The sequence below is a fragment of the Chelon labrosus genome (genome assembly GCF_963514085.1).
Source record: "Chelon labrosus genome assembly, chromosome: 5".
Classification (NCBI taxonomy): Eukaryota; Metazoa; Chordata; class Actinopteri; order Mugiliformes; family Mugilidae; genus Chelon; species Chelon labrosus.
Genome location: NC_140341.1, coordinates 27,370,143 through 27,390,483, shown reverse-complemented (window position 1 = coordinate 27,390,483; position 20,341 = coordinate 27,370,143). Strand labels below are relative to the sequence as shown.

The following is a 20,341-nucleotide window of genomic DNA, read 5'->3' as shown; positions in this document are numbered from 1 at the left end:
CAATCTCCTTACGTGTTTTCTGTGCTTGATGCATGACAATGATTTGACCCTTCTCAAACAGACTAACATCTTTCCCAAGACCACAGGGTATGTCTTGCGTCATGGTTGTTTATAAGATAATCACCCATGCAGTAATTGTCCCAGCAATTGTTCACTTCTCCTGTCAGTGGTTTTAATGTTGTGGCTGTCCGGTGCAAGGAACGCAACTATGCATAGTTGCGTTCCTTGGCAAACTAGTTTCCTTGGTAAACTAAGGGGCCAGAGAATAAAAGTAATCACGGTAACAAATAAAGAAATTACAACAACATACTGAAGGAGTCAATGTATTCTATTTTGTAAATGCAGAACAACATATGCACAAAGGGGTTGCCATCTCCCTGAAAAATAAATAAGGGACACCTCATTGGAAGGGCCAGCCGACCCGATTGCCTTCCCGGTGTGGTGATTTTTTTTTTCTTTTTTTAGCTTTGTTGAATAATTTGACTCGAACCTGAATTGAATTAGATGCATATTTTTGAGTGATATGAACACGTGCAAAACAAATTATTATTCAACAATTTATTTTTAATACAAAATAACAAAATGAACAAAAAACCTGTCCTGCTTAACTTAAAACTGTATAAATCAATTTAAAACAATAGAAAGCAGAACATTCATCTTGTAAAAGTGCAGTAAGAAATGTTCAAACAGAAAGTGAGTAAAAGTTGTTTGCTTTGTTGTCTTCCGGTATCTTCTTTTCGCAAACAACAGGACCTCGACCAATGAGCTGACAGCGGTATTCCCGCTGTCAGCTCATTGGTCACAGAGCAGGAGACGGCCTGGGAATAAGTTTACCGTAAATTTTCACATAAAGCGCCCTGTTGTTCATTCATTCCATTGACATTTTACACACTGTTTGTGATTCTCACGGTAATACGGGACAAAGTGCGTCCCGTTTCAGCTCAATACGGACGCGTTTTTTTTTTGTTTTTTTTTTTAAGTGTCTTGTTCCAACCTTCGTGCTTGAAAGAAAGAAATCAGAGCGGTCAGAGCCAGGTGTATATCAGTCAGCGCGCTCAGAGAGCGTTGCACTCGAGCGCGAATGGCGACTTTGATTGGTCATGGGCGGTCCCTCAAAATATAGGTCCGACTTAAACGTGTGCATACCATCTCCTACTGCACGAGAGAATGTACAATTAGCCATAGTCATGCGCTGTATTAGACTATATGTGATAACTATACGACACTGTAAGGGCCGGTACAAAATTCCTCAGGGGCCGGACCCGGCCCGGGGGCCGCCAATTGAATAGCCCGGGTCTAAATTATAAAATATGGTCATTTCTTTCCGTCTTTAGACTGACTATAGGCGGCAACAGATTAAGAGCATTTGTGTTTTCTCTGAGATGAGAATGATCCCTGAGTCGGTTAAGTTTCGGTTCTCGAGCCACTACCGAGTGAGTGGCTGTTGACTCCCTGCTCTCGGTTAAGCAGGGACTCATGAGTAGCGAATCTGCAGCGCTGCTTGACAGTGGTGAAGTCGGGTAGTAGCCTACTTTTTTTTTTTTTTTTGTGAGATGTGAGATGAGTGAGATGTAAGATGTTTGAATGGTGCCGTTCATTGATATCAATCAAATGTGGTAGGAATCAACTGAGCCGGTTAAATGGACGTCTGGATTCATGATTCTTGAGTCGTCTTTGGTGGCTGGTTCAGTGAGCCGGATCCCCAATCTTTTTTGAACCGCAAGTCAGGCTACAGTTTTGTTTCCGCGTAAATCTCCCCCTCTTGTTTGAGAATACTACGAGGAAATACACAAGTGAAACCATTGACTGTATCTCATACAGACACACCATTCAGCTGCAGGGGATTCTTCTAAACACACCAGAGAGCTTCTGGGATAACATGCCAGCTTCTATCTGCTCCTTTATCCTGACGTTCTCCGCACTGTTCGGCTCCAGAGGTAATGTTGACTCGTTGTAGCGCGTTTGTTAATATTAGTATGTTTGCCATGTGCGGGGCATGTTACTGGAACTGGAGCTTAAGAGGAACTATCTTATTATTTCGAAAACCCAGTCCATGCCGAGTACTTCTGTTATTTCATATTTAGAAGAAATTACCATACACTGAAGGCTATTTTATCACCAGCGCTGTACATTTAAACTAGTGAAAGCCAGTGTTAATAAAGCTGTTGAAACAGTCCTGACTTTGTGTTTGAACCTTGACAGTGGTATCAGGAGTCCTCAACGCACCCACCAACGTCCGCTTGACCTCTGATGACATGGATCTGGTGCTGCGATGGGATCCACCTGAGGGGGCAGCCAGCGGACTGGTGTACACAACTGGTTATAGGTGAGTCAAGACCACAGGTGGTTCTAGCCTGTTTAGTCCCCTGTGGAAACTTCAGTTCTCCGCTCTCCATGTCCTCATCTTCCACCACATCTATGACTTCATGTTAAAGTTCCTTTTTAATATGCTATGGCTTACTGTTAATTTTCTTCTTTTGTGTGTGTGTTGCCATCACAAACACACTCAGAACACACAGATCTGTAATATTAGTCATGTATTTTTGTCACAGAAGCTCAGTCACACCCTTCAGGACAGGCTGTATAAACATCTCAGCCCTCAAATGTGATTTCACCCAGTTCACCGTCAGCGTGTACGGAAAATATTTTGGCAGAGTGCAGGCACAGCTCGGTGCAGAGAGCTCCTCCTGGGTGGAAAGTAACCACATCACCATGGACAAGGACAGTGAGTCGGAACTCTCTCTGTTTTCTGAACACTCAGTGTAAAACCCTCTGTATGTCCTTTTTATTCAAAAACTGCACAGTGGCCTTCATCTCCAAAACAATGCATTGATCTGGTTTATAAGTATAAAACGAGGAGGCCTGTCCTCCCTCCTACATATCTCTTTTCATTAACTACCAGGGTTACCAATTTAATAAGCAGCCCTTTAAATAAAAAAAAGGAAAAAGTTGACTGTAGGTGAAGCTTACTTTAGTGAGCACATCAGATTCTTGCGGTGCAAAAAATAATTAATTAGGTTACTCTGGCTTTGGAGATGGTCATATGGGCCCCGCTGCTATCAGAAGCAGAGGACGAACTCATACATGCAGCTATCAGCTCATGATTGGGCAATATTTCAATATATCATTTCGGACTCTCTGGCAAGCCTTACTTTCAGAAGGTGAAAGACTACCTCCTCATTATTAAGTCAGGTTACACAGAGGGATGAGGTTGTCTTTCTTTGTATCTTATGAAGGCATGTTAACAGAATGCCATGCTGCCTGAAAGAACGTGCGTTTGAGCGTAAAAATCAGTTTAAATTAATATCTGTAAACAAGTCAAGGTAGAGGCATGTTGTTAATGGGATCTCATAGCAATAGATAAGCCAACTGAGTCATCATACTATCTAACTTTGCATTCATTTTCAGAATGAGAGAAACTTAAGTGATGCACTTCATGTGCAAAAGTTGCAGGATGCGTGTGCAGTTGTAGCTTAGCACAGGTGAGGTCAACGCAGTAAGGCAAACATTCCCAATGTCTTGGTCTTTTGACAACAATCACAAGTATACAAAGTGTTGCACAAGTCATCGAAAAACAGAATCTACTTCCAACAAATTCCCAAACAAGCATTACATTACTACAATGTGTGATCACGTGGGTACCAGAATGTCTCATGTGTGCATTTTCTTCCTCAGCTTCCATCAGCCCACCCAACGTGTCTCTCTCCTCCCACGGGCCATCTCTGGAAGTCAGCATTGAAGAGCCAGTGTTCAAGATCTCAACCCTGAGGACTGTGTACAGCCAAGCTACTTACAATATCACCTACTGGAAGGACGGCTTGAAAGAAAAGGTAGGATACCGCTTTCACTTTGCCCAAGTGATGTTTCCTGTGAGGCTTAGTGGAATGAGCAAAACATTAACAAACATTATCCTCCTGTGTCAAGAATATGAGTATGGATTGGGTTCACACTTCATGTGCATCAGTGTATTAGGAAAAAAAAAGATGAGGCATTGGATGTTTCCCAGAAATAAGTTTGAACTGAACTGATATCCAGTTGCACTAGTAAGTCACATTAATTAGACCATTAAACTGAAGTCAAAACATTAAAAGGATTAAGTTTATTTCTTCCAGATGTTTGTTGGAGTCTTTCATCTGTACCTTCAAAAGTTGCTGTAGTTCAATTTCAACATTTAGAAAATTAGAAATTACGCCATATAAAGCTTTTATCAGTAGATTTGGATTTATTATTATTAATTATTTATTTGTAATATTATGGAACTTAATGGGCTATTTAGGATTAAATTATATGAATATAAATACTGATGACATTTTTTTCTGTAATCAAAAACATCAGCGACGCCCTCTGCCCCTCGTCACGTGACTTTCTGACACACTGAACACTGCGGGTGGGTGTACGAGAGGGAAAGTTTGTCAGTCAGGTGAGTTTTAGAAGTTATGGAGATCACAAATGCTCTGTGAATAATACAAAAAAGTATCCACCTGGCCTCGAATAATGTGCAGTTCTTAACGTTTGCCTCCAGTCACGCAACATTGCCTTTTATTAACGTTAGCCTATATGTTAGTAACACGAACCAAAGGAAGCTAATAACATCCCATGAGCGGAGCCTGAATGGTGTTTTGTGCCGCCAAAGAGGCCTTCAAGGCAGCGCAGGGTTGGTGTTAGGCATTCAGTTGTGATGGTTCAGGGTAAGGGTCTAGGGAATGCATTAATTTAATGAGTCTCCTCACTACGGTAGAAACGTGAGTTTGTGTGTGTATGTATGTGTGTGGGGGCGGGGAGTTCATTCCATGCAGCACTGTCAAAACTGACGAGACAACAGGCCGATATTTGATTTCCTTATTTAGACTTTAATTGTTTTGTTATTTATTAACAAATGTTATTTAACTTTTAGATGTTTTTTTATTTATGTATGAACTGTGAGGAAAGAAATTGCACTTATAGTTTAATTGCAATGAACGGGCCATTTCTTTTGCTATAATTATATATGATATGTTCATTGTCAATTTGTCAGTAGTTTGAACATTTTTGGCACCTATTTTTCTATGTAGTCCTGTGACAAAATGTTCTTTTTAGTTGGTGGTGCCCTTTTTCCAGGTAAGAGCAATAGCCCCTCCTAATGTCTGTGCACGTCGCTGATTCTCAGACTTCTATTTCAAGAAGATATCAACGATGAATTATCACAAACTACTAAGTACTATCTAAAACTGATGGCTGAATTCAAACTGATACCCACATTGATGAAAAGTCAAGGAATGATTACAGTTGTGTATTGTCCTGATTGTCAACATAATGCGCTCATTCATAATGCGATGGTGTTCTACTATTTGTCAAGCTCAACTGAAACAAAAAGCCCAGATGGATGTTGTTTGTTTTGTGTCCTTGCTGTCTCTTGGCTGTCATGTAGCTTCTGAAAGCAGTCATGGGTAGAGCGGAATACACCTGACCACTTCTCTGTTGCTTTCTACAGGCCAAAAGCATCAGCAACTTACTGCAGAACCGGGTGTCTCTGAGTAATCTGGACCCCTGGAGCAAGTACTGTGTTCAAGTCCAAATAAACTCAGACAGGAACCGTGAATCCAGCAAGCCCAGCAGCGTTGTCTGTGAAAGCACCACAAATGGTAACTATATTTTCTATAGAAGTCAGTAAAATAGCAAATCCACCTGAAAAGGTTTTATTTGCAAGCCATCACAGCAGAGAAGGAGTTTATTCTTAGATTGACAGGAGGTTGGGGTAAACAGATTTTGAATTCTAGTGGTGGGGCTGTAGGGATGGCAATTCCACACCATCTTGGACAGGAATTCATGGTTTATGATCAGAAAGCTTTCAAACTATTAGCAATCCCATTAGACTCATCTTCTAACTCACTAATCAACACATGTCAGGCTAATATGGTGACCAGAAACACTCCACATTAACATGTGAAGTGTGAAGTATACTCAGTCAGAACATGAAATCAGGGAGTCTGTACATGAACGTCACATAGAAATGTAGGACAAGTGATCCATCTGCTTATTTTGTTTCTATACATTATGGCACCTTTTGATTTTCAGACGTGGTCAGACAAAACATCGTACGAAAACACTCCTCTTATAACCTTGCTCATGCTGATTTTAATTGACAGTCAATGGGAGATAATATTATGGCTCATGTGCTCTGTAACTTTTAACTTGATAGGAAACTGCTCACCGTGATTGTGATGTTGTGTTTGTAATGTACAAGAACATTAGATTAGATTAGATTAGATTAGATTAGATTAGATTAGATTTTACTGTCATTGCATATAGTGCGGGTACATACATAACAAAATGCAGTTTGGCATCTAACCAGAGGTGCAAATAGCAGAACATGCAAAATTCATCCAGTAATAGGGAACAGGCTATGACTATTGTATTAAGTAAGTATTTTACAGTAATAGTATATAATATATACACATGTATATATGTACATACACATATACAGTATGTCGATACACACTACTGTTTCCACTACATAGTCTGAGTATATAAATATATATATATATATATATATATTTATGTATATAATAGAAGAAATGTTGGAAATTTAAATTTTTTAAAAATAAATTATTGGTATGCATCATATCCTTCTCTTGAACTACTCATGAAGAGATTACTTATGCAAACTGAGTTGAACCTCTCTTCATCAGACTGCTTAGTTCATTATGCACTGTAGACATAAGTGTTGTGAAAACACTGGAAAATGGGTGGGTTATCAAATAAGAGAGTCAGAGGCATGACTAACTACTGAAGTACAAACAATTGTGTATTAAATCTTATACATCAGACATTATTAGAGAAGCCAGTTGAAATAGAAATCATTAGCTGTAATTTTTCAATAAATGTACCTATTAACTTGCCTTCCTTAATAGAGAGGCATAGTACACCAGGCCAGTCTATCACATGACAGCTCTTTTAGCTTGAGCTATAAAAGTAACTGCTTATCTTAATATGCCCACTAGGGGTCGCACTGTTTAGGAAGAGTCGTTGAGCCGAAATTACACTTTTTGTTTCTTGAGAAATTTCAGGTTGTTCATAAAAGGTATTTTAAAAGGATAGTTCATTAAATGTTAACATTTTCGTTCTTCTTTGCACTAGAACAAAAGGGAATAGGTGTCATTATTTATAGATTGTTATTATGCTATTATGTTACAGGTCCAGTTCCCTTGAGATTAAATTGGGCTGTATGTGTCAACTGAACTAGAATAGGTTTGACACCTAAGAGGACTAACACAATTTGGTACTAACTAAAACTTTGGAATAAGTTATTTCGGCAGTATGTTCTTACAGTCTTCAAAGGCGCCCAGTCCACATGGGTTCACACCTGACGTTTCTCACAGAAATCCCTCCTCTTCTTCTCGATGGTTTTAATGAACCATCAGAAAATGGCCGTCTATCAGTCACATTTTTACTAGGCATCAGTTTCTTTATCAAGTAACAAAAAACCAATTTGATCCAGCTTCATATAGGATTAGTTTGCTAACTACAGATGCTGGTAATTTTTTATTGTACACTTCCATCAGCCCCTACAATAACTTCTGTGATAAATTTATCATTTGAAACGTTGCCCTTTCAACTCAGTTTAAATACTTAAAGGAGAACTCCGGCGCAAAATGAACCTGGGGTTAATAACGCATGTGTACCGAGTTCGACCGTTCTCTGGTATTTGTTTTCATGCATTTGTTTTGTTAGTCAAATGTGACCAGTTTTCTTGCAAACCGCTAATTAGCGTATGACGCTAGCCTTCGGGGCACACCGACACATAAAAAGAAATCGCTATTTCTATACCACTAACAAGGCTCACAATATCACCACACTTACACGGTAGCATAACTAGGGTCTCTACATGTAAACCGAAGCATTGAGAACTATGCAAGTATACAGGCAGTTTATTAAAAAAGGAACACAGTACCGTTGGCGTCTGGCTCGCATATCCAGGCGGGCGCCATCTTGGGGAAACTGAACTCTCTTCGTTCAGTGCTTCTCTATGCTCTCAGTGCTTTCTTCCAGCAACAGACAGTTCAGTTTCCCCAAGATGGCGCCCGCCTGGATATGCGAGCCAGACATGAACGGTACTGTGTTCCTTTTTTAATAAACTGCCTGTATACTTGCAAAGTTCTCAATGCTTCGGTTTACATGTAGAGACCCTAGTTATGCTACCGTGTGAGTGTGGTGATATTGTGAGCCTTGTTAGTGGTATAGAAATAGCGATTTCTTTTTATGTGTCGGTGTGCCCCGAAGGCTAGTGTCATACGTCATACGCTAATTAGCGGTTTGCAAGAAAACTGGTCACATTTGACTAACAAAACAAATGCATGAAAACAAATACCAGAGAACGGTCGAACTCGGTACACATGTGTTATTAACCCCAGGTTCATTTTGCGCCGGAGTTCTCCTTTAAGAGTCAATTTCACAGACATATTAGCAGACTTTTTTACAGGAGTGCCTATTACAACTATAAGAAGAAAGGACACAAAAATTGGATCATTGGATCAAACCATTAGCTGGTCAAATTGCAGTTTCTTTTTTTATGCCAATGTATTTCAGTATTAAGAACTGTTTCTTTCACAATGTTGATGAAATGTTGTTTATGTGTATATGTACATGTGACACAATGTATGACTTGCAAAGTGCATGTACGTGATGGCAATGTTCTTTTTAATATCCTCCATGTATATAGGGCTAAAGAAAACATACAATAGATGGCACTTTGCAGTCACTGAAATCAGAATGCTCCAGGACATGACAGCAAATAGCCCTGAATTATAGTCAGACGGAAAACCTTACCTGTTCTTGGTCTGAATGTTTTGCAGAAGAATCTATCTGGAAGGAGATTGTGGTGGCAATTGTCATCACGGCAGTGGTAGTAGCTCTGGTGGTGGTGGTGGTGATGATGGTGTACTGGAAACATATCCCGCCTTGTTTCTGTCCAAACGATGTGTGTTGTGTGTGTTTATGAGTGACTACTAATGTAAGAGTTCTTTCATGATTATTTTCTCAATAAAGAAAACTGAAATCACAGAACAGATGGTTTTGAGATTTGTCATGAGTGCTGATGATTCTCATAGATAATGCTTATTATGGTATTTTTTGTTTTTTGATAACCTGTTGAGCAGCTTTAAAGCATTCATTTCACTCTCTAATGAGGAAGAGGTTATTCATCTTATTGTATAAAATTTTACCTGTACTGAAGTGAACAAGGAAAGGATATTTTGAAAACAAATATTATAGATTATATATAATGTGGCATATTTACAAGGAATCTACAGAAGCTGTTTGATATGACGATAGATTTCTCAGTGTAGAGTTTGACAGTAGAAAATACACTGCCTGGCCAAGAAAAAAGTCGCCACCAAAAAAAAAAAGTCACACCCTCGTTGGACCACCTTTAGCTTTGATTACAGCACACATTCACTGTGTCATTGTTTCGATAAGCTTCTGCAATGTCACAAGGTTTATTTCCATCCAGTGTTGCATTAATTTTTCATCAAGATCTTGGATTGATGATGGGAGAGTCTGAACACTGCGCAAAGCCTTCTCCAGCACATCCCAAATATTCTCAATGGGGTTAAGGTCTGGACTCTGTGGTGGCCAATCCATGTGTGAAAATGATGTCTCATGCTCCCTGAACCACTCTTTCACAATCTGAGCCCCATGAATCCTGGCATTGTCATCTTGGAATATACCTGTGCTATCAGGGAAGAAAAAATCCATTGATGGATTTTTTAACAATGCTTTGGAAAGTTCTTAACCCAATTTTAGTAGTTTCTACAATCTCCTTAGGTGTTTTCTCTGCTTGATCCATGCCAATGATTTGACCCTTAAGGGTCAATTCTCAAACAGATTTAACATCTTTTCCAAGACCACAGGATGTCTTTCGACATGGTTGTTTAAGAAATGCAAAGTTACTCATTGCTTCAGTTGGGGTTAAATAACTGGTTGCCAGCTGAAAAATAATCGCCCATGCATGCTTGTCCCAGCAATTGTTTCCCAGCAGAACACTGAACTGTCACAAGACGGTCAGTGTTGTTTACTTCTCCTGTCAGTGGTTTTAATGTTGTGGCTGTCCGGTGCAAAGAACTTAATTATGCCGTTGCCATGGGGGTGGGCTTGGTCTGCAAGAAAGTTCACACGGAAGTAGGCTACGTATCAGAGTAACATCTACATAAATGCCATGACGCATGTTTCCCAGTAGACCAGTACATCGTATATTAGCTCATCAAGTCTGTTCACTTCTCCACTAGATGTTTTTAATGTTATGGCTGGTCGGTGTAGCTTTCTAACGTGTGACTCAGTTTACTAGGGCACTGATAGGCTGACGCGTCGCGCTACAGTTTTGTTTCCGCGTAAATCTCCGCCTCTCTTGTTTGAGAATACTACCAGGAAATACACAAGTGAAACCATTGACTGCATCTCATACAGACACACCATTCAGCTGCAGGGGATTCTTCTAAACACACCAGAGAGCTTCTGGGATAACATGCCAGCTTCTATCTGCTCCTTTATCCTGACGTTCTCCGCACTGTGCGGCTCCAGAGGTAATGTTGACTCGTTGTAGCGCGTTTGTTGATGTTTCCCAGGTGCGGGGGTAATTACTGGAACTGGAGCTTAAGAGGAACTATCTGATCTATTCGAAAGCCCAGTCCATGTCGAGTACTTCTGTTATTTAATATTTAGAAGAAATTACAATACACTACTATTTTATTACCAGCCCTGTACATTTAAACTAGTGAAAGCCAGTGTTAATAAAGCTGTTGAAACAGTCCTGACTTTGTGTTTGAACCTTGACAGTGGTATCAGGAGTCCTCAACGCACCCACCAACGTCCGCTTGACCTCTGATGACATGGATCTGGTGCTGCGATGGGATCCACCTGAGGGGGCAGCCAGCGGACTGGTGTACACAACTGATTATAGGTGAGTCAAGACCACAGGCGGTTCTAGCCTGTTTAGTAAACCGTGGAAACTTCGGTAATGGGACCCCCCCTCCATAAATAAACCCCACACGCATCTCCCACAAATAACAACAGACTAAAGGCTCATTTAAGGTACTGCGGTACATAGAGGGCGTAACCAACGTACACAGCCGACAGGGTGCGAACCATTTATATTTGTGGCTAGTCAGTCTGGCTTGCTCTGTAAAAACACCACCCAAACGCTAGTCGGCGCTATGTCATTTTTGCCAGCCAGGTTTCTTTTTCCTGACAAGTCGTACAATTATTTGTATCTTTGAAACTCTTCAGTTAATCTTTCCTCGATGTTTTCCATCTTTATTGAAAACAGTCAAGTCGAAAATTGCGGAGATGGAGAAGCAGCTGGAAATACTAAAGTGGAAGCGGACCAATGACAGTCTTGTCAGGCTACAATGTTAGGGTCTTCGTAGGATCTGGGCTGGCGTCAAATTGGTATAAACCACGCATCACCTGATGGCTTTGAGCTCATGGTGATGGTGTTTATGTGTCAGTGCACACTACATTACCCCTCAGTCAGAACTAAACCAATTCACCTTGATTGTGTACACACTGCTTTGGTATTAACCCTTTGGTTTGTCAGGCTAATTTGAATTTGCCTTTACACACCACATAAGAAAATGTTTCATCTTTTCAGCACAACTTTACCTGTATGATCTGATAACTATTAATTTATTTCACTATTTGGCGCAAAAATACACAAAAATTACTGCATGACAATAATGTTTAAAAACAAAAAATAATTGTTCAGGTTATTGTTTATATGTACACAATGGATGGTGAAGACAGATGACAAAGACCTGGTGAAGAAAATGTCATTATTTAACACAAACCAGAACATTGTGTCTGTGAATTGATGGGCCTACAGTATATCAGTAGTAGAATGAATTAACTCATTTTTGTGGTGTTATTTTTAGTAGTCTACTGTAGACTGCTAAGAATAGATAAGAGAGATCTCTGCTCTCCCCCACTCCCTGTGTCCGTATCTTCCACCACATCTATGACTTCATGTTAAAGTTCCTTATTAGTGTGCTGTTGTGGCTTATTGTTAATTTGTCTTCTTTTGTGTGTGTGTTGCCATCACAAACACATGAAGGGGAACTCAGAACACACAGATCTGTAATATTAGTCATGTATTTTTGTCACAGAAGCACAGTCACACCCTTCAGGACAGGCTGTAGAAACATCTCAGCCCTCAAATGTGATTTCACCCACTTCAACGTCAGCGTGTACGGAAAGTATTTAGGCAGAGTGCAGGCACAGCTCGGTGCAGAGAGCTCCTCCTGGGTGGAAAGTAACAACATCACCATGGACAAAGACAGTGAGTAGGAACTCTCTCTGTTTTCTGAACACTCAGTGTAAAACCCTCTGTATGTCCTTTTTATTCAAAAACTGCACAGTGGCCTTCATCTGAAAACAATGCATTGATCTGGTTTATAAGTATAAAACGAGGAGGCCTGTTCTCCCTCCTACATATCTCTTTTCATTAACTACCAGGGTTGGCAATTTAATAAGCAGCCCTTTAAATAAAAAAAAGGAAAAAGTTGACTGTATGTGAAGCTTACTTTAGTGAGCACATCAGCAAAAAATAATGAATTAGGTTGGAGACAGTCATGTGGGCCCTGCTGCTATCAGAATTGTGATATAGTTTTAAACTGCAAAAAAAGACATTTCAGTTTTGAAAGAGTGGGCAATATTTCAAATAAATTTGGAAAAAAATCAGTTTAAATTAATATCTGTAAACAAGTCAAGGTAGAGGCATGTTGTTAATGGGATCTCATAGCAATAGATAAGCCAACTGAGTCATCATACTATCTAACTTTGCATTCATTTTCAGATTGAGAGAAATTTAAGTGATGCACTTCATGTGCAAAAGTTGCAGGATGCATGTGCAGTTGTAGCTTAGCACAGGTGAGGTCAACGCAGTAAGGCAAACATTCCCAATGTCTTGGTCTTTTGACAACAATCACAAGTATACAAAGTGTTGCACAAGTCATCGAAAAACAGAATCTACTCCCAACAAATTCCCAAACAAGCATTACATTACTACCATGTGTGATCACGTGGGTACCAGACAGGGGCGTTACTAGACCTTATTCACTGGGGCACGTGCCTTAGTAAAAGTCTCCAGTGCCCCAGTAAAATTCTAGCGCTGCTCTCGCTGGAAACGGCATTCATGAGCGCATCTCCGTGCCTGCTTTAGTCATGACTCGAGCCTGTCACTATCCTTGTATCTTTACCAGTGGTTTAATATAGCCTACAGCAGCGGTTCCCAAACTTTTTTGGCCGCGCACCCCCTTCTATATCCCAACCGCGCTGACGCACCCGTCTCGCTGTTACTTCCATTCACCGGCGCACTCGCTCTACTCTCGCTCTACCACCCACACACACGTTACGGTCGCACATGCACACTGTACTACCCCCTTAAAAGGAGCCACGCTACTCTTATAACAATATAATGAAACAAAGTTACGCACAAGCTTCCACTTTTAAGAGCAAAGAGAATGAGGACAGGCTCAGAGGCAGAAAGCAGATAAGTTGGGGGAAATATGGCTAATATTTTCAGCCGAATTGAACAAAAATTGCAGCAACTGTAAATGACCGTGGAGCTAACACAACGACGTCATCATAACACAGCGGTTTTGGAAATAAAATTAGAACGCCAGTAATTTTAACTAAATTGTAATAAAGTTACACAAGACCCACAACATAAATAACAAAGAGCATAGGCTCAGGAACAGATATAAAAAATGAGGATCCATCTGACGATTTTCAAGTGCAGCGCAGCTGGCTCTGTTAGTTGCGCATATACGGTGCGTAGAAGAAGATAACTTCTTCTCCGCCATTGCATTTTTCATCTCGCGCACCCCTAGAGGCAGTTCACGCACCCCCAGGGGTGCGCGCACCACACTTTGGGAATCCCTGGCCTACAGTATGACAGTGACAATAATGATTTTGAAGCTTGTACCCGTAGGCTAGCCATTTATTTCATATTGCGCACACATTTAATTTTTTTTTTTTCTTTTTTTTTTAATGTATTGGGAGTTGGGGGCCTGTGCCCCAGCAAAGCTGTAGGTCTAGAATCGCCCCTGGTACCAGAATGTCTCATGTGTGCATTTTCTTCCTCAGCTTCCATCAGCCCACCCAACGTGTCTCTCTCCTCCCACGGGCCATCTCTGGAGGTCAGCATTGAAGGGCCAGTGTTCAAGATCTCAACCCTGAAGAATGTGTACACCTCAGCTACTTACAATATCACCTACTGGAAGGACGGCTTGAAAGAAAAGGTAGGATACCGCTTTCACTTTGCCCAAGTGATGTTTCCTGTGAGGCTTAGTGGAATGAGCAAAACATTAACAAGCATTATCCTCCTGTGTCAAGAATATGAGTATGGATTGGGTTCACACTTCGTGTGCATCAGTGTATTAGGGAAAAAAAAGATGAAGCATTGGATGTTTCCCAGAAATAAGTTTGAACTGAACTGATATCCAGTTGCACTAGTAAGTCACATTAATTAGACCATTAAACTGAAGTCAAAACATTAAAAGGATTAAGTTTATTTCTCCCAGATGTTTGTTGGAGTCTTTTGTCTGTACCTTCAAAAGTTGCTGTAGTTCATTTTGAATCAATCATTACATTACATTTATTATTATTAATTATTTATTTGTAATTTTATGGAACTTAATGGGCTATTTAAGATTAAATTATATGAACATAAATACTGATGAAACTACATAAATGAAAAGTCAAGGAATGATTACAGTTGCTTGATGTCCTGATTGTCAACATAATGCGCTCATTCATAATGCGATGATGTTCTACTAGATTTCTACTCAACTGAAACAAAAAGCCCTGATGGATGTTGTTTGCTTTGTGTCCTTGTTTGTTTTGTGTAGCTTCTGAAAGCAGTCATGGGTAGAGCAGAATACACCTGACCACTTCTCTGTTGCTTTCTACAGGCCAAAAGCATCAGCAGCTTCCTGCAGAACCGGGTGTCTCTGAATAATCTGGACCCCTGGAGCAAGTACTGTGTTCAAGTCCAAATAGACACATACAGGAACATTAAATCCAGCAACCCCAGCAGCGTTGTCTGTGAAAGCACCACAAATGGTAACTATATTTTCTATAGAAGTCAGTAAAATAGCACATCCACCTGAAAAGGTTTTATTTGCAAGCCATCACAGCAGAGAAGGAGTTTATTCTTAGATTGACAGGAGGTTGGGGTAAACAGATTTTGAATTCTAGTGGTGGGGCTGTAGGGATGGCAATTTCACACCATCTTGGACAGGAATTCATGGTTTATGATCAGAAAGCTTTCAAACTATTAGCAATCCCATTAGACTCATCTTCTAACTCACTAATCAACACATGTCAGGCTAATATGGTGACCAGAAACACTCCACATTAACATGTGAAGTGTGAAGTATACTCAGTCAGAACATGAAATCAGGGGGTCATACAAATATACAATATGTCCATACACACTACTGTTTTCCATTACATTTTGTGTGTGTGTGTGTGTGTGTGTATACAACAAATTTTGTAAATTTAAAAAAAAATGTGAAATGAATGACTAGTATGCATCATATCCTTCTCTTGAACTACTCATGAAGAGATTACCTATGCAAACTAAGTTGAACCTCTCTTCATCAGTAGGCTTAGTTCATCACCCACTGTAGGTGGGTAGGTTTTACTGCAGTACAAACAATTGTATATTAAATCTTATTCATCAGACATTAATAGAGAAGCCAGTTGTAAGTTTTTTGTAAGGACAATCTAAACATCCTTTAGTCCAGGGGTGTCAAACATATGGCCCTCTGGATGAATTTGCAAAGTGCGAAAATGAAATAGAAAGCATTAGCTGTAATTTTCCAATAAATGTAACTATTAACTTGCGTTAATAGCTGGCTCAGCTATTCAGGCATGGCTCATCAAATAAGAGAGTCAGAGGCATGACTAACTAGGCTACTGAAGTACAAACAATTGTATATTAAATCTTATACATCAGACATTATTAGAGAAGCCAGTTGAAATAGAAATCATTAGCTGTAAATTTTCAATAAATGTAACTGTTATCTTGCCTTCGTTAATAGAGAGGCTGGTACACTCTGGGCGGTATATCACATGACAGCTCTTTTAGTTTGAGCTATAAAAATAACTGCTAATATTAATATGCCCACTAGGGGTCGCACTGTTTAGGAAGAGTTGTGGAGTAACACAGCACTGAGACGCAGAACTAAACAGAAGATGGCAGCAATGCCCCGAAATGACACTTTTTGTTTCTTGAGAAATTTCAGGTTGTTCATGAAAGGTATTTTAAAAGGATAGTTCATTAAATGTTAACATTTTCATTCTTCTTTGCACTAAAACAAAGGGAATAGGTGTCATTATTTATAGCTCATTATGCTATTATGTTAGTGGTCCAGTTCCCTTGAGATTAAATTGGGCTGTATGTGTCAACTGAACTAAAATAGGTTTGTCAACTAAGAAGACTGACACTATTTGGTACTAACTAAAACTTTGGTATAAGTTATTTTGGCAGTATGTTCTTTTCGTATTTTACAGTCTTCAAAGGCGCCCAGTCCACATGGGTTCACACCTGACGTTTCTCAAAGAAGTCCCTCCTCTTCTTCTAGATGGTTTTAATGAACAATCAGAAAATGGGCGTTAAAATAGCCTGTTACAACTATAAGAAAAAAGGACAAAAAAATTGGATCAAACCATTAGCTGGTCAAATTGCAGTATCTTTTTTTATGCCATTGTATTTCAGTATTAAGAACTGTTTCTTTCACAGTGTTGATAAAATGTTGTTATATGTATATGTACATATGACACAATGTATGAGTTGCAAAGTGCATGTACATAATGGCAATGTTCTTTTTAATATCCTCCATGTATATAGGGCTAAAGAAAACATACACTAGATGGCACTTTACAGTCACTGAAATCAGAATGCTCCAGGACATGACAGCAAATAGCCCTGAATTATAGTCAGACGCTTAACCTTACCTGTTCTTGGTCTGATTGCTTTGCAGAAAAATCTATCTGGCAGGAGGTCGTGGTGGCAATTGTCATCATGACAGTGGTAGTGGCTCTGGTGGTGGTGACGGTGGTGTATTGGAAACATATCTCCCAGTTTCTCAGTCCAAAAGATTTACGAGATGTGCAGTTCAAAGAGGTGTGTGTTTATGAGTACTTGCACTGGCTTGAGTTTGTAAAACCTGATTTGTCTTCAGACCTTGATAAATCTTGATTTTCTTGTACTTCCACGGACGTACTATTGACGTACTATTTTCACATGTGTATATCCATGTGTGTATGTATTAGGAGGTCTTAAGTGAACACACAAATCTGATTTAGCTTGCTTCCTTCCTGCTCTCCAGTCTCTGCTGGCACCTTTAAACTCCCCCATGTACGTGGCCATGCGGAACGCGCACCCCGTTGAGGAGATCTACCACGAAGTCAGCGTGGAAGGCAACAGGACTGCTAAGGAAGGAGGCTTTCTGGAGGCAGCTGGAAGAAGCTACAACAAACCGCCCGATGTTATAGTTTGTGTGGGAGAGAAGGAAAGGAAGACTGAAAAGCATGAAAGCAATAATGAACAGCCGACTGGCAAGCTGCAGTCAGGTGGGAGTGTTAAAGACTGACGTCACAGACGATTTTAAAGACTCTCAGAAACAGACTGATTCTTTCTTGACTTTCTGCAACAATTCTGCAACAGTCCCACATTGCTCTTTAAAGCCGGTGTTACTATGAAATGATGTTGTAAGAGCGATGTGTTGCTACAGGATTCAGACCACATCCAGGTGATGATATTTTTGTTGTTGTATTTTGTTTGGTTCTTGCAGTATTTCCACAGATTATACTAAAGGAGCATGGCACACTCCACTTCCACTGACAACACTGGAAGTGAAGTATGTAAGCTGACATGATGCTATGAGATGTCCATACACTAGTTCCTATCCATGACGCTATAATATGGATGTGGAAGTGCATAAACCACGATGTAATGAGTGCATTTTTTAACTGCCTCATTGTGGCAATGTGAAGTATTTTATTTTTCTTATTAAGATTAATAGACAATTCATGGAAGCTGGAACTGGAAGTGTCTGTTAATGTCTAGTTTACACAATAATGTTTTATGAAGTTAAACTTAATTAAAGTTGGTGTGTCCCTGTTGGATGAGGTTGGTTTTATTGTGACAACAACAATATATGTATATTATAGCGTAGTCCTTAAGTTGGAATATCTGCCATATATTTTATAGAGCTGTGTGACATGTTAAATGAAAAATTTCAGATTCTGCTCTGTTCTTAGGTAAGGAATAAAACTGAATTTGTGGCATGTCAAATCCTACATACATATACACCGATCAGCCACAACACCATGACCACTGACAGTAGAAGTGAATAACATTGACCATCTTGTGATAATTCAATGTTCTGCTGGGAAACCTTTGGACCTGGCATTCATGTGGATGTTACTTAGACATGTAGCACCCACCTAGACCAGACCAGACACCCCCACCCCATAGCAATGACACTCCTTGATGGCAGCAGCCATCCCCAGCAGGATGCAGCCTGACACAGGCACACAGTCACAACTGTTTTCCCAACCAACGTTCCAGATTACTAGCCATCAACCAGAAAGCCCTCCAGTCTAGTAGTCTCTACTCATTCAGTCAGTCAGAACCTGCCAGTTCCTGTCTGATGTTGAAGACACCATCTGGTACAACATCCTCTCAGCTAGCCAGCTGCCAAGCACCGTTGAGGTCTTGCTTCCCAGTGCCTGAGCGGGTCTCTCATGTGTTCCTAAGACAGCTGAGACTTCCCTTATCAATATGTGAGCCAACCATAATGGCTCCAATGGATTCTGATTTAAGGCGGCAAGTTGGCAGTTTCAATGCTAACTTCAAATATGTTGCACGATGAGTGCAAAATGAGCTGTTCCCTCTTGCACATATTGTTTAAATTCTCATGTTGCTATGACATCGGTTAAGAAATTTGCTTTTAAATAAAGAGAGAATCTCAGATAAACATAAGATCAATAAATGACCTTCCACATGTTGTAGCATGCCTCAGCTTTTTCGGTTTAACAGACACTAGTCCTGTGAGTTTCTTTAAAAGCGAACAAACTACTTAGATGTGTGGTGAAGCAGCTCCAAGAAACCCTACAAGAACATCTGCCCTTGTTTCAGCTTTTTATTATTTTTTTTATATCTTTTGGATATACAGATATATACGGTTCACATATTATGTGGTGCCCCATGTGAGGTGAACCAAAATCACAATTCTCTACAACTATATTTGAACAACAGCAAGGCAGCAAAGGTTTATGAATATATGCCATATATATATATATGCTGTGTAAAAAATATAAACAGTAGTCTTTAATATAAGACAGAAAACACAAGCTGCTGGGGAAGTGGGGAAAATGGGGATTTAGATTATCTGCTGCAAAAACAAGCAATCTGTTTCTCGCACCTATTGTTAAAGCCCTTTGAACAACTTTTTTTAGCATGACAAAGCAGTTGGGTCTCTTGGGATGGAATGTGCACTTCCACAATAATATTATTCATTGTCTATCAGGAAGGGAGTAGGAAGAAAACAGGACATTTCTACCAAAACGGGACTCTAATGAGATCCCTTTGATAACGAAAGCATATCTTACATGTCAGTAGCAGAAAAACCCTTAGAAATGTGAATGTACTGCGTGCTGAGAATCTGTACCGGAGCATTCAGAATATCTCCATGTTCAGTCATACAGGTAGAAATGGGTGAAATGTCTCTCAGAATAAGAAGAGTGAAGCTTATGCTGGCATATAGGTTTGATCTTAGGGCGATAAATGATTTACATCCTACAAAGATTGTGTTACTGATTGCCCTGGCCAAAACAAGTCAAATTATACGGGTTTTGGATGAATTGGTGATGCTAAGGCAAACAATATAGGCCAATTACAATATATCCCCACAGTTGCCACTACACCCATAACGCCCAGGTTATTCCCCACGCCACATATAGACTTCTTTGTACAGCAGAAATTAAAGGACGCATATTCTCCCTGTGCCTGCATCTGTTCTCTCCGGGTACTCCAGAATCCTCCCACTGTCCAAAGACATGCTCATTAGGTTCATTTGGTGATTCTAAATTGGCCGTAGGTGTGCATGTGAGTGTGAATGGTTGTCTGTCTCTCTGTGTTAGACCTGCGATAGACTGGAGACCTGTCAAGCAGTTACAGAAAATGAATGAATTAATGAATTCAAGCGTAATGTTATCACCTATCACCATTTCTCAAAATTAATAATCATATTTACAGACGGCTCCAAAAGACCGGTATACAGGGCGTCCAAGTGCAACA

At 40.0% G+C, this 20,341-nt stretch overlaps 2 protein-coding genes across 2 annotated transcripts; both read left to right on the top strand.

The window, feature by feature from the left end:
- The first annotated feature begins 1,740 nt into the window (after positions 1-1,740).
- On the top strand, positions 1,741-9,034 carry LOC311487803 (interleukin-10 receptor subunit beta-like). The gene is made up of 6 exons (XM_084544183.1): positions 1,741-1,937; positions 2,203-2,326; positions 2,553-2,725; positions 3,676-3,830; positions 5,471-5,621; positions 8,832-9,034. Exons 1-6 carry the CDS (start codon positions 1,880-1,882, stop codon positions 8,975-8,977), a joined length of 807 nt encoding a protein of 268 aa, XP_084400309.1. The 5' UTR covers positions 1,741-1,879; the 3' UTR covers positions 8,978-9,034.
- Positions 9,035-10,368: 1,334 nt separating this feature from the next.
- On the top strand, positions 10,369-18,940 carry LOC311487802 (interleukin-10 receptor subunit beta-like). The gene is made up of 7 exons (XM_084544182.1): positions 10,369-10,556; positions 10,810-10,933; positions 12,135-12,307; positions 14,116-14,270; positions 14,943-15,093; positions 17,019-17,161; positions 17,367-18,940. The coding sequence occupies exons 1-7, from the start codon at positions 10,499-10,501 to the stop codon at positions 17,628-17,630; spliced, it is 1,068 nt and encodes a 355-aa protein (XP_084400308.1). The 5' UTR covers positions 10,369-10,498; the 3' UTR covers positions 17,631-18,940.
- Positions 18,941-20,341: the final 1,401 nt, after the last annotated feature.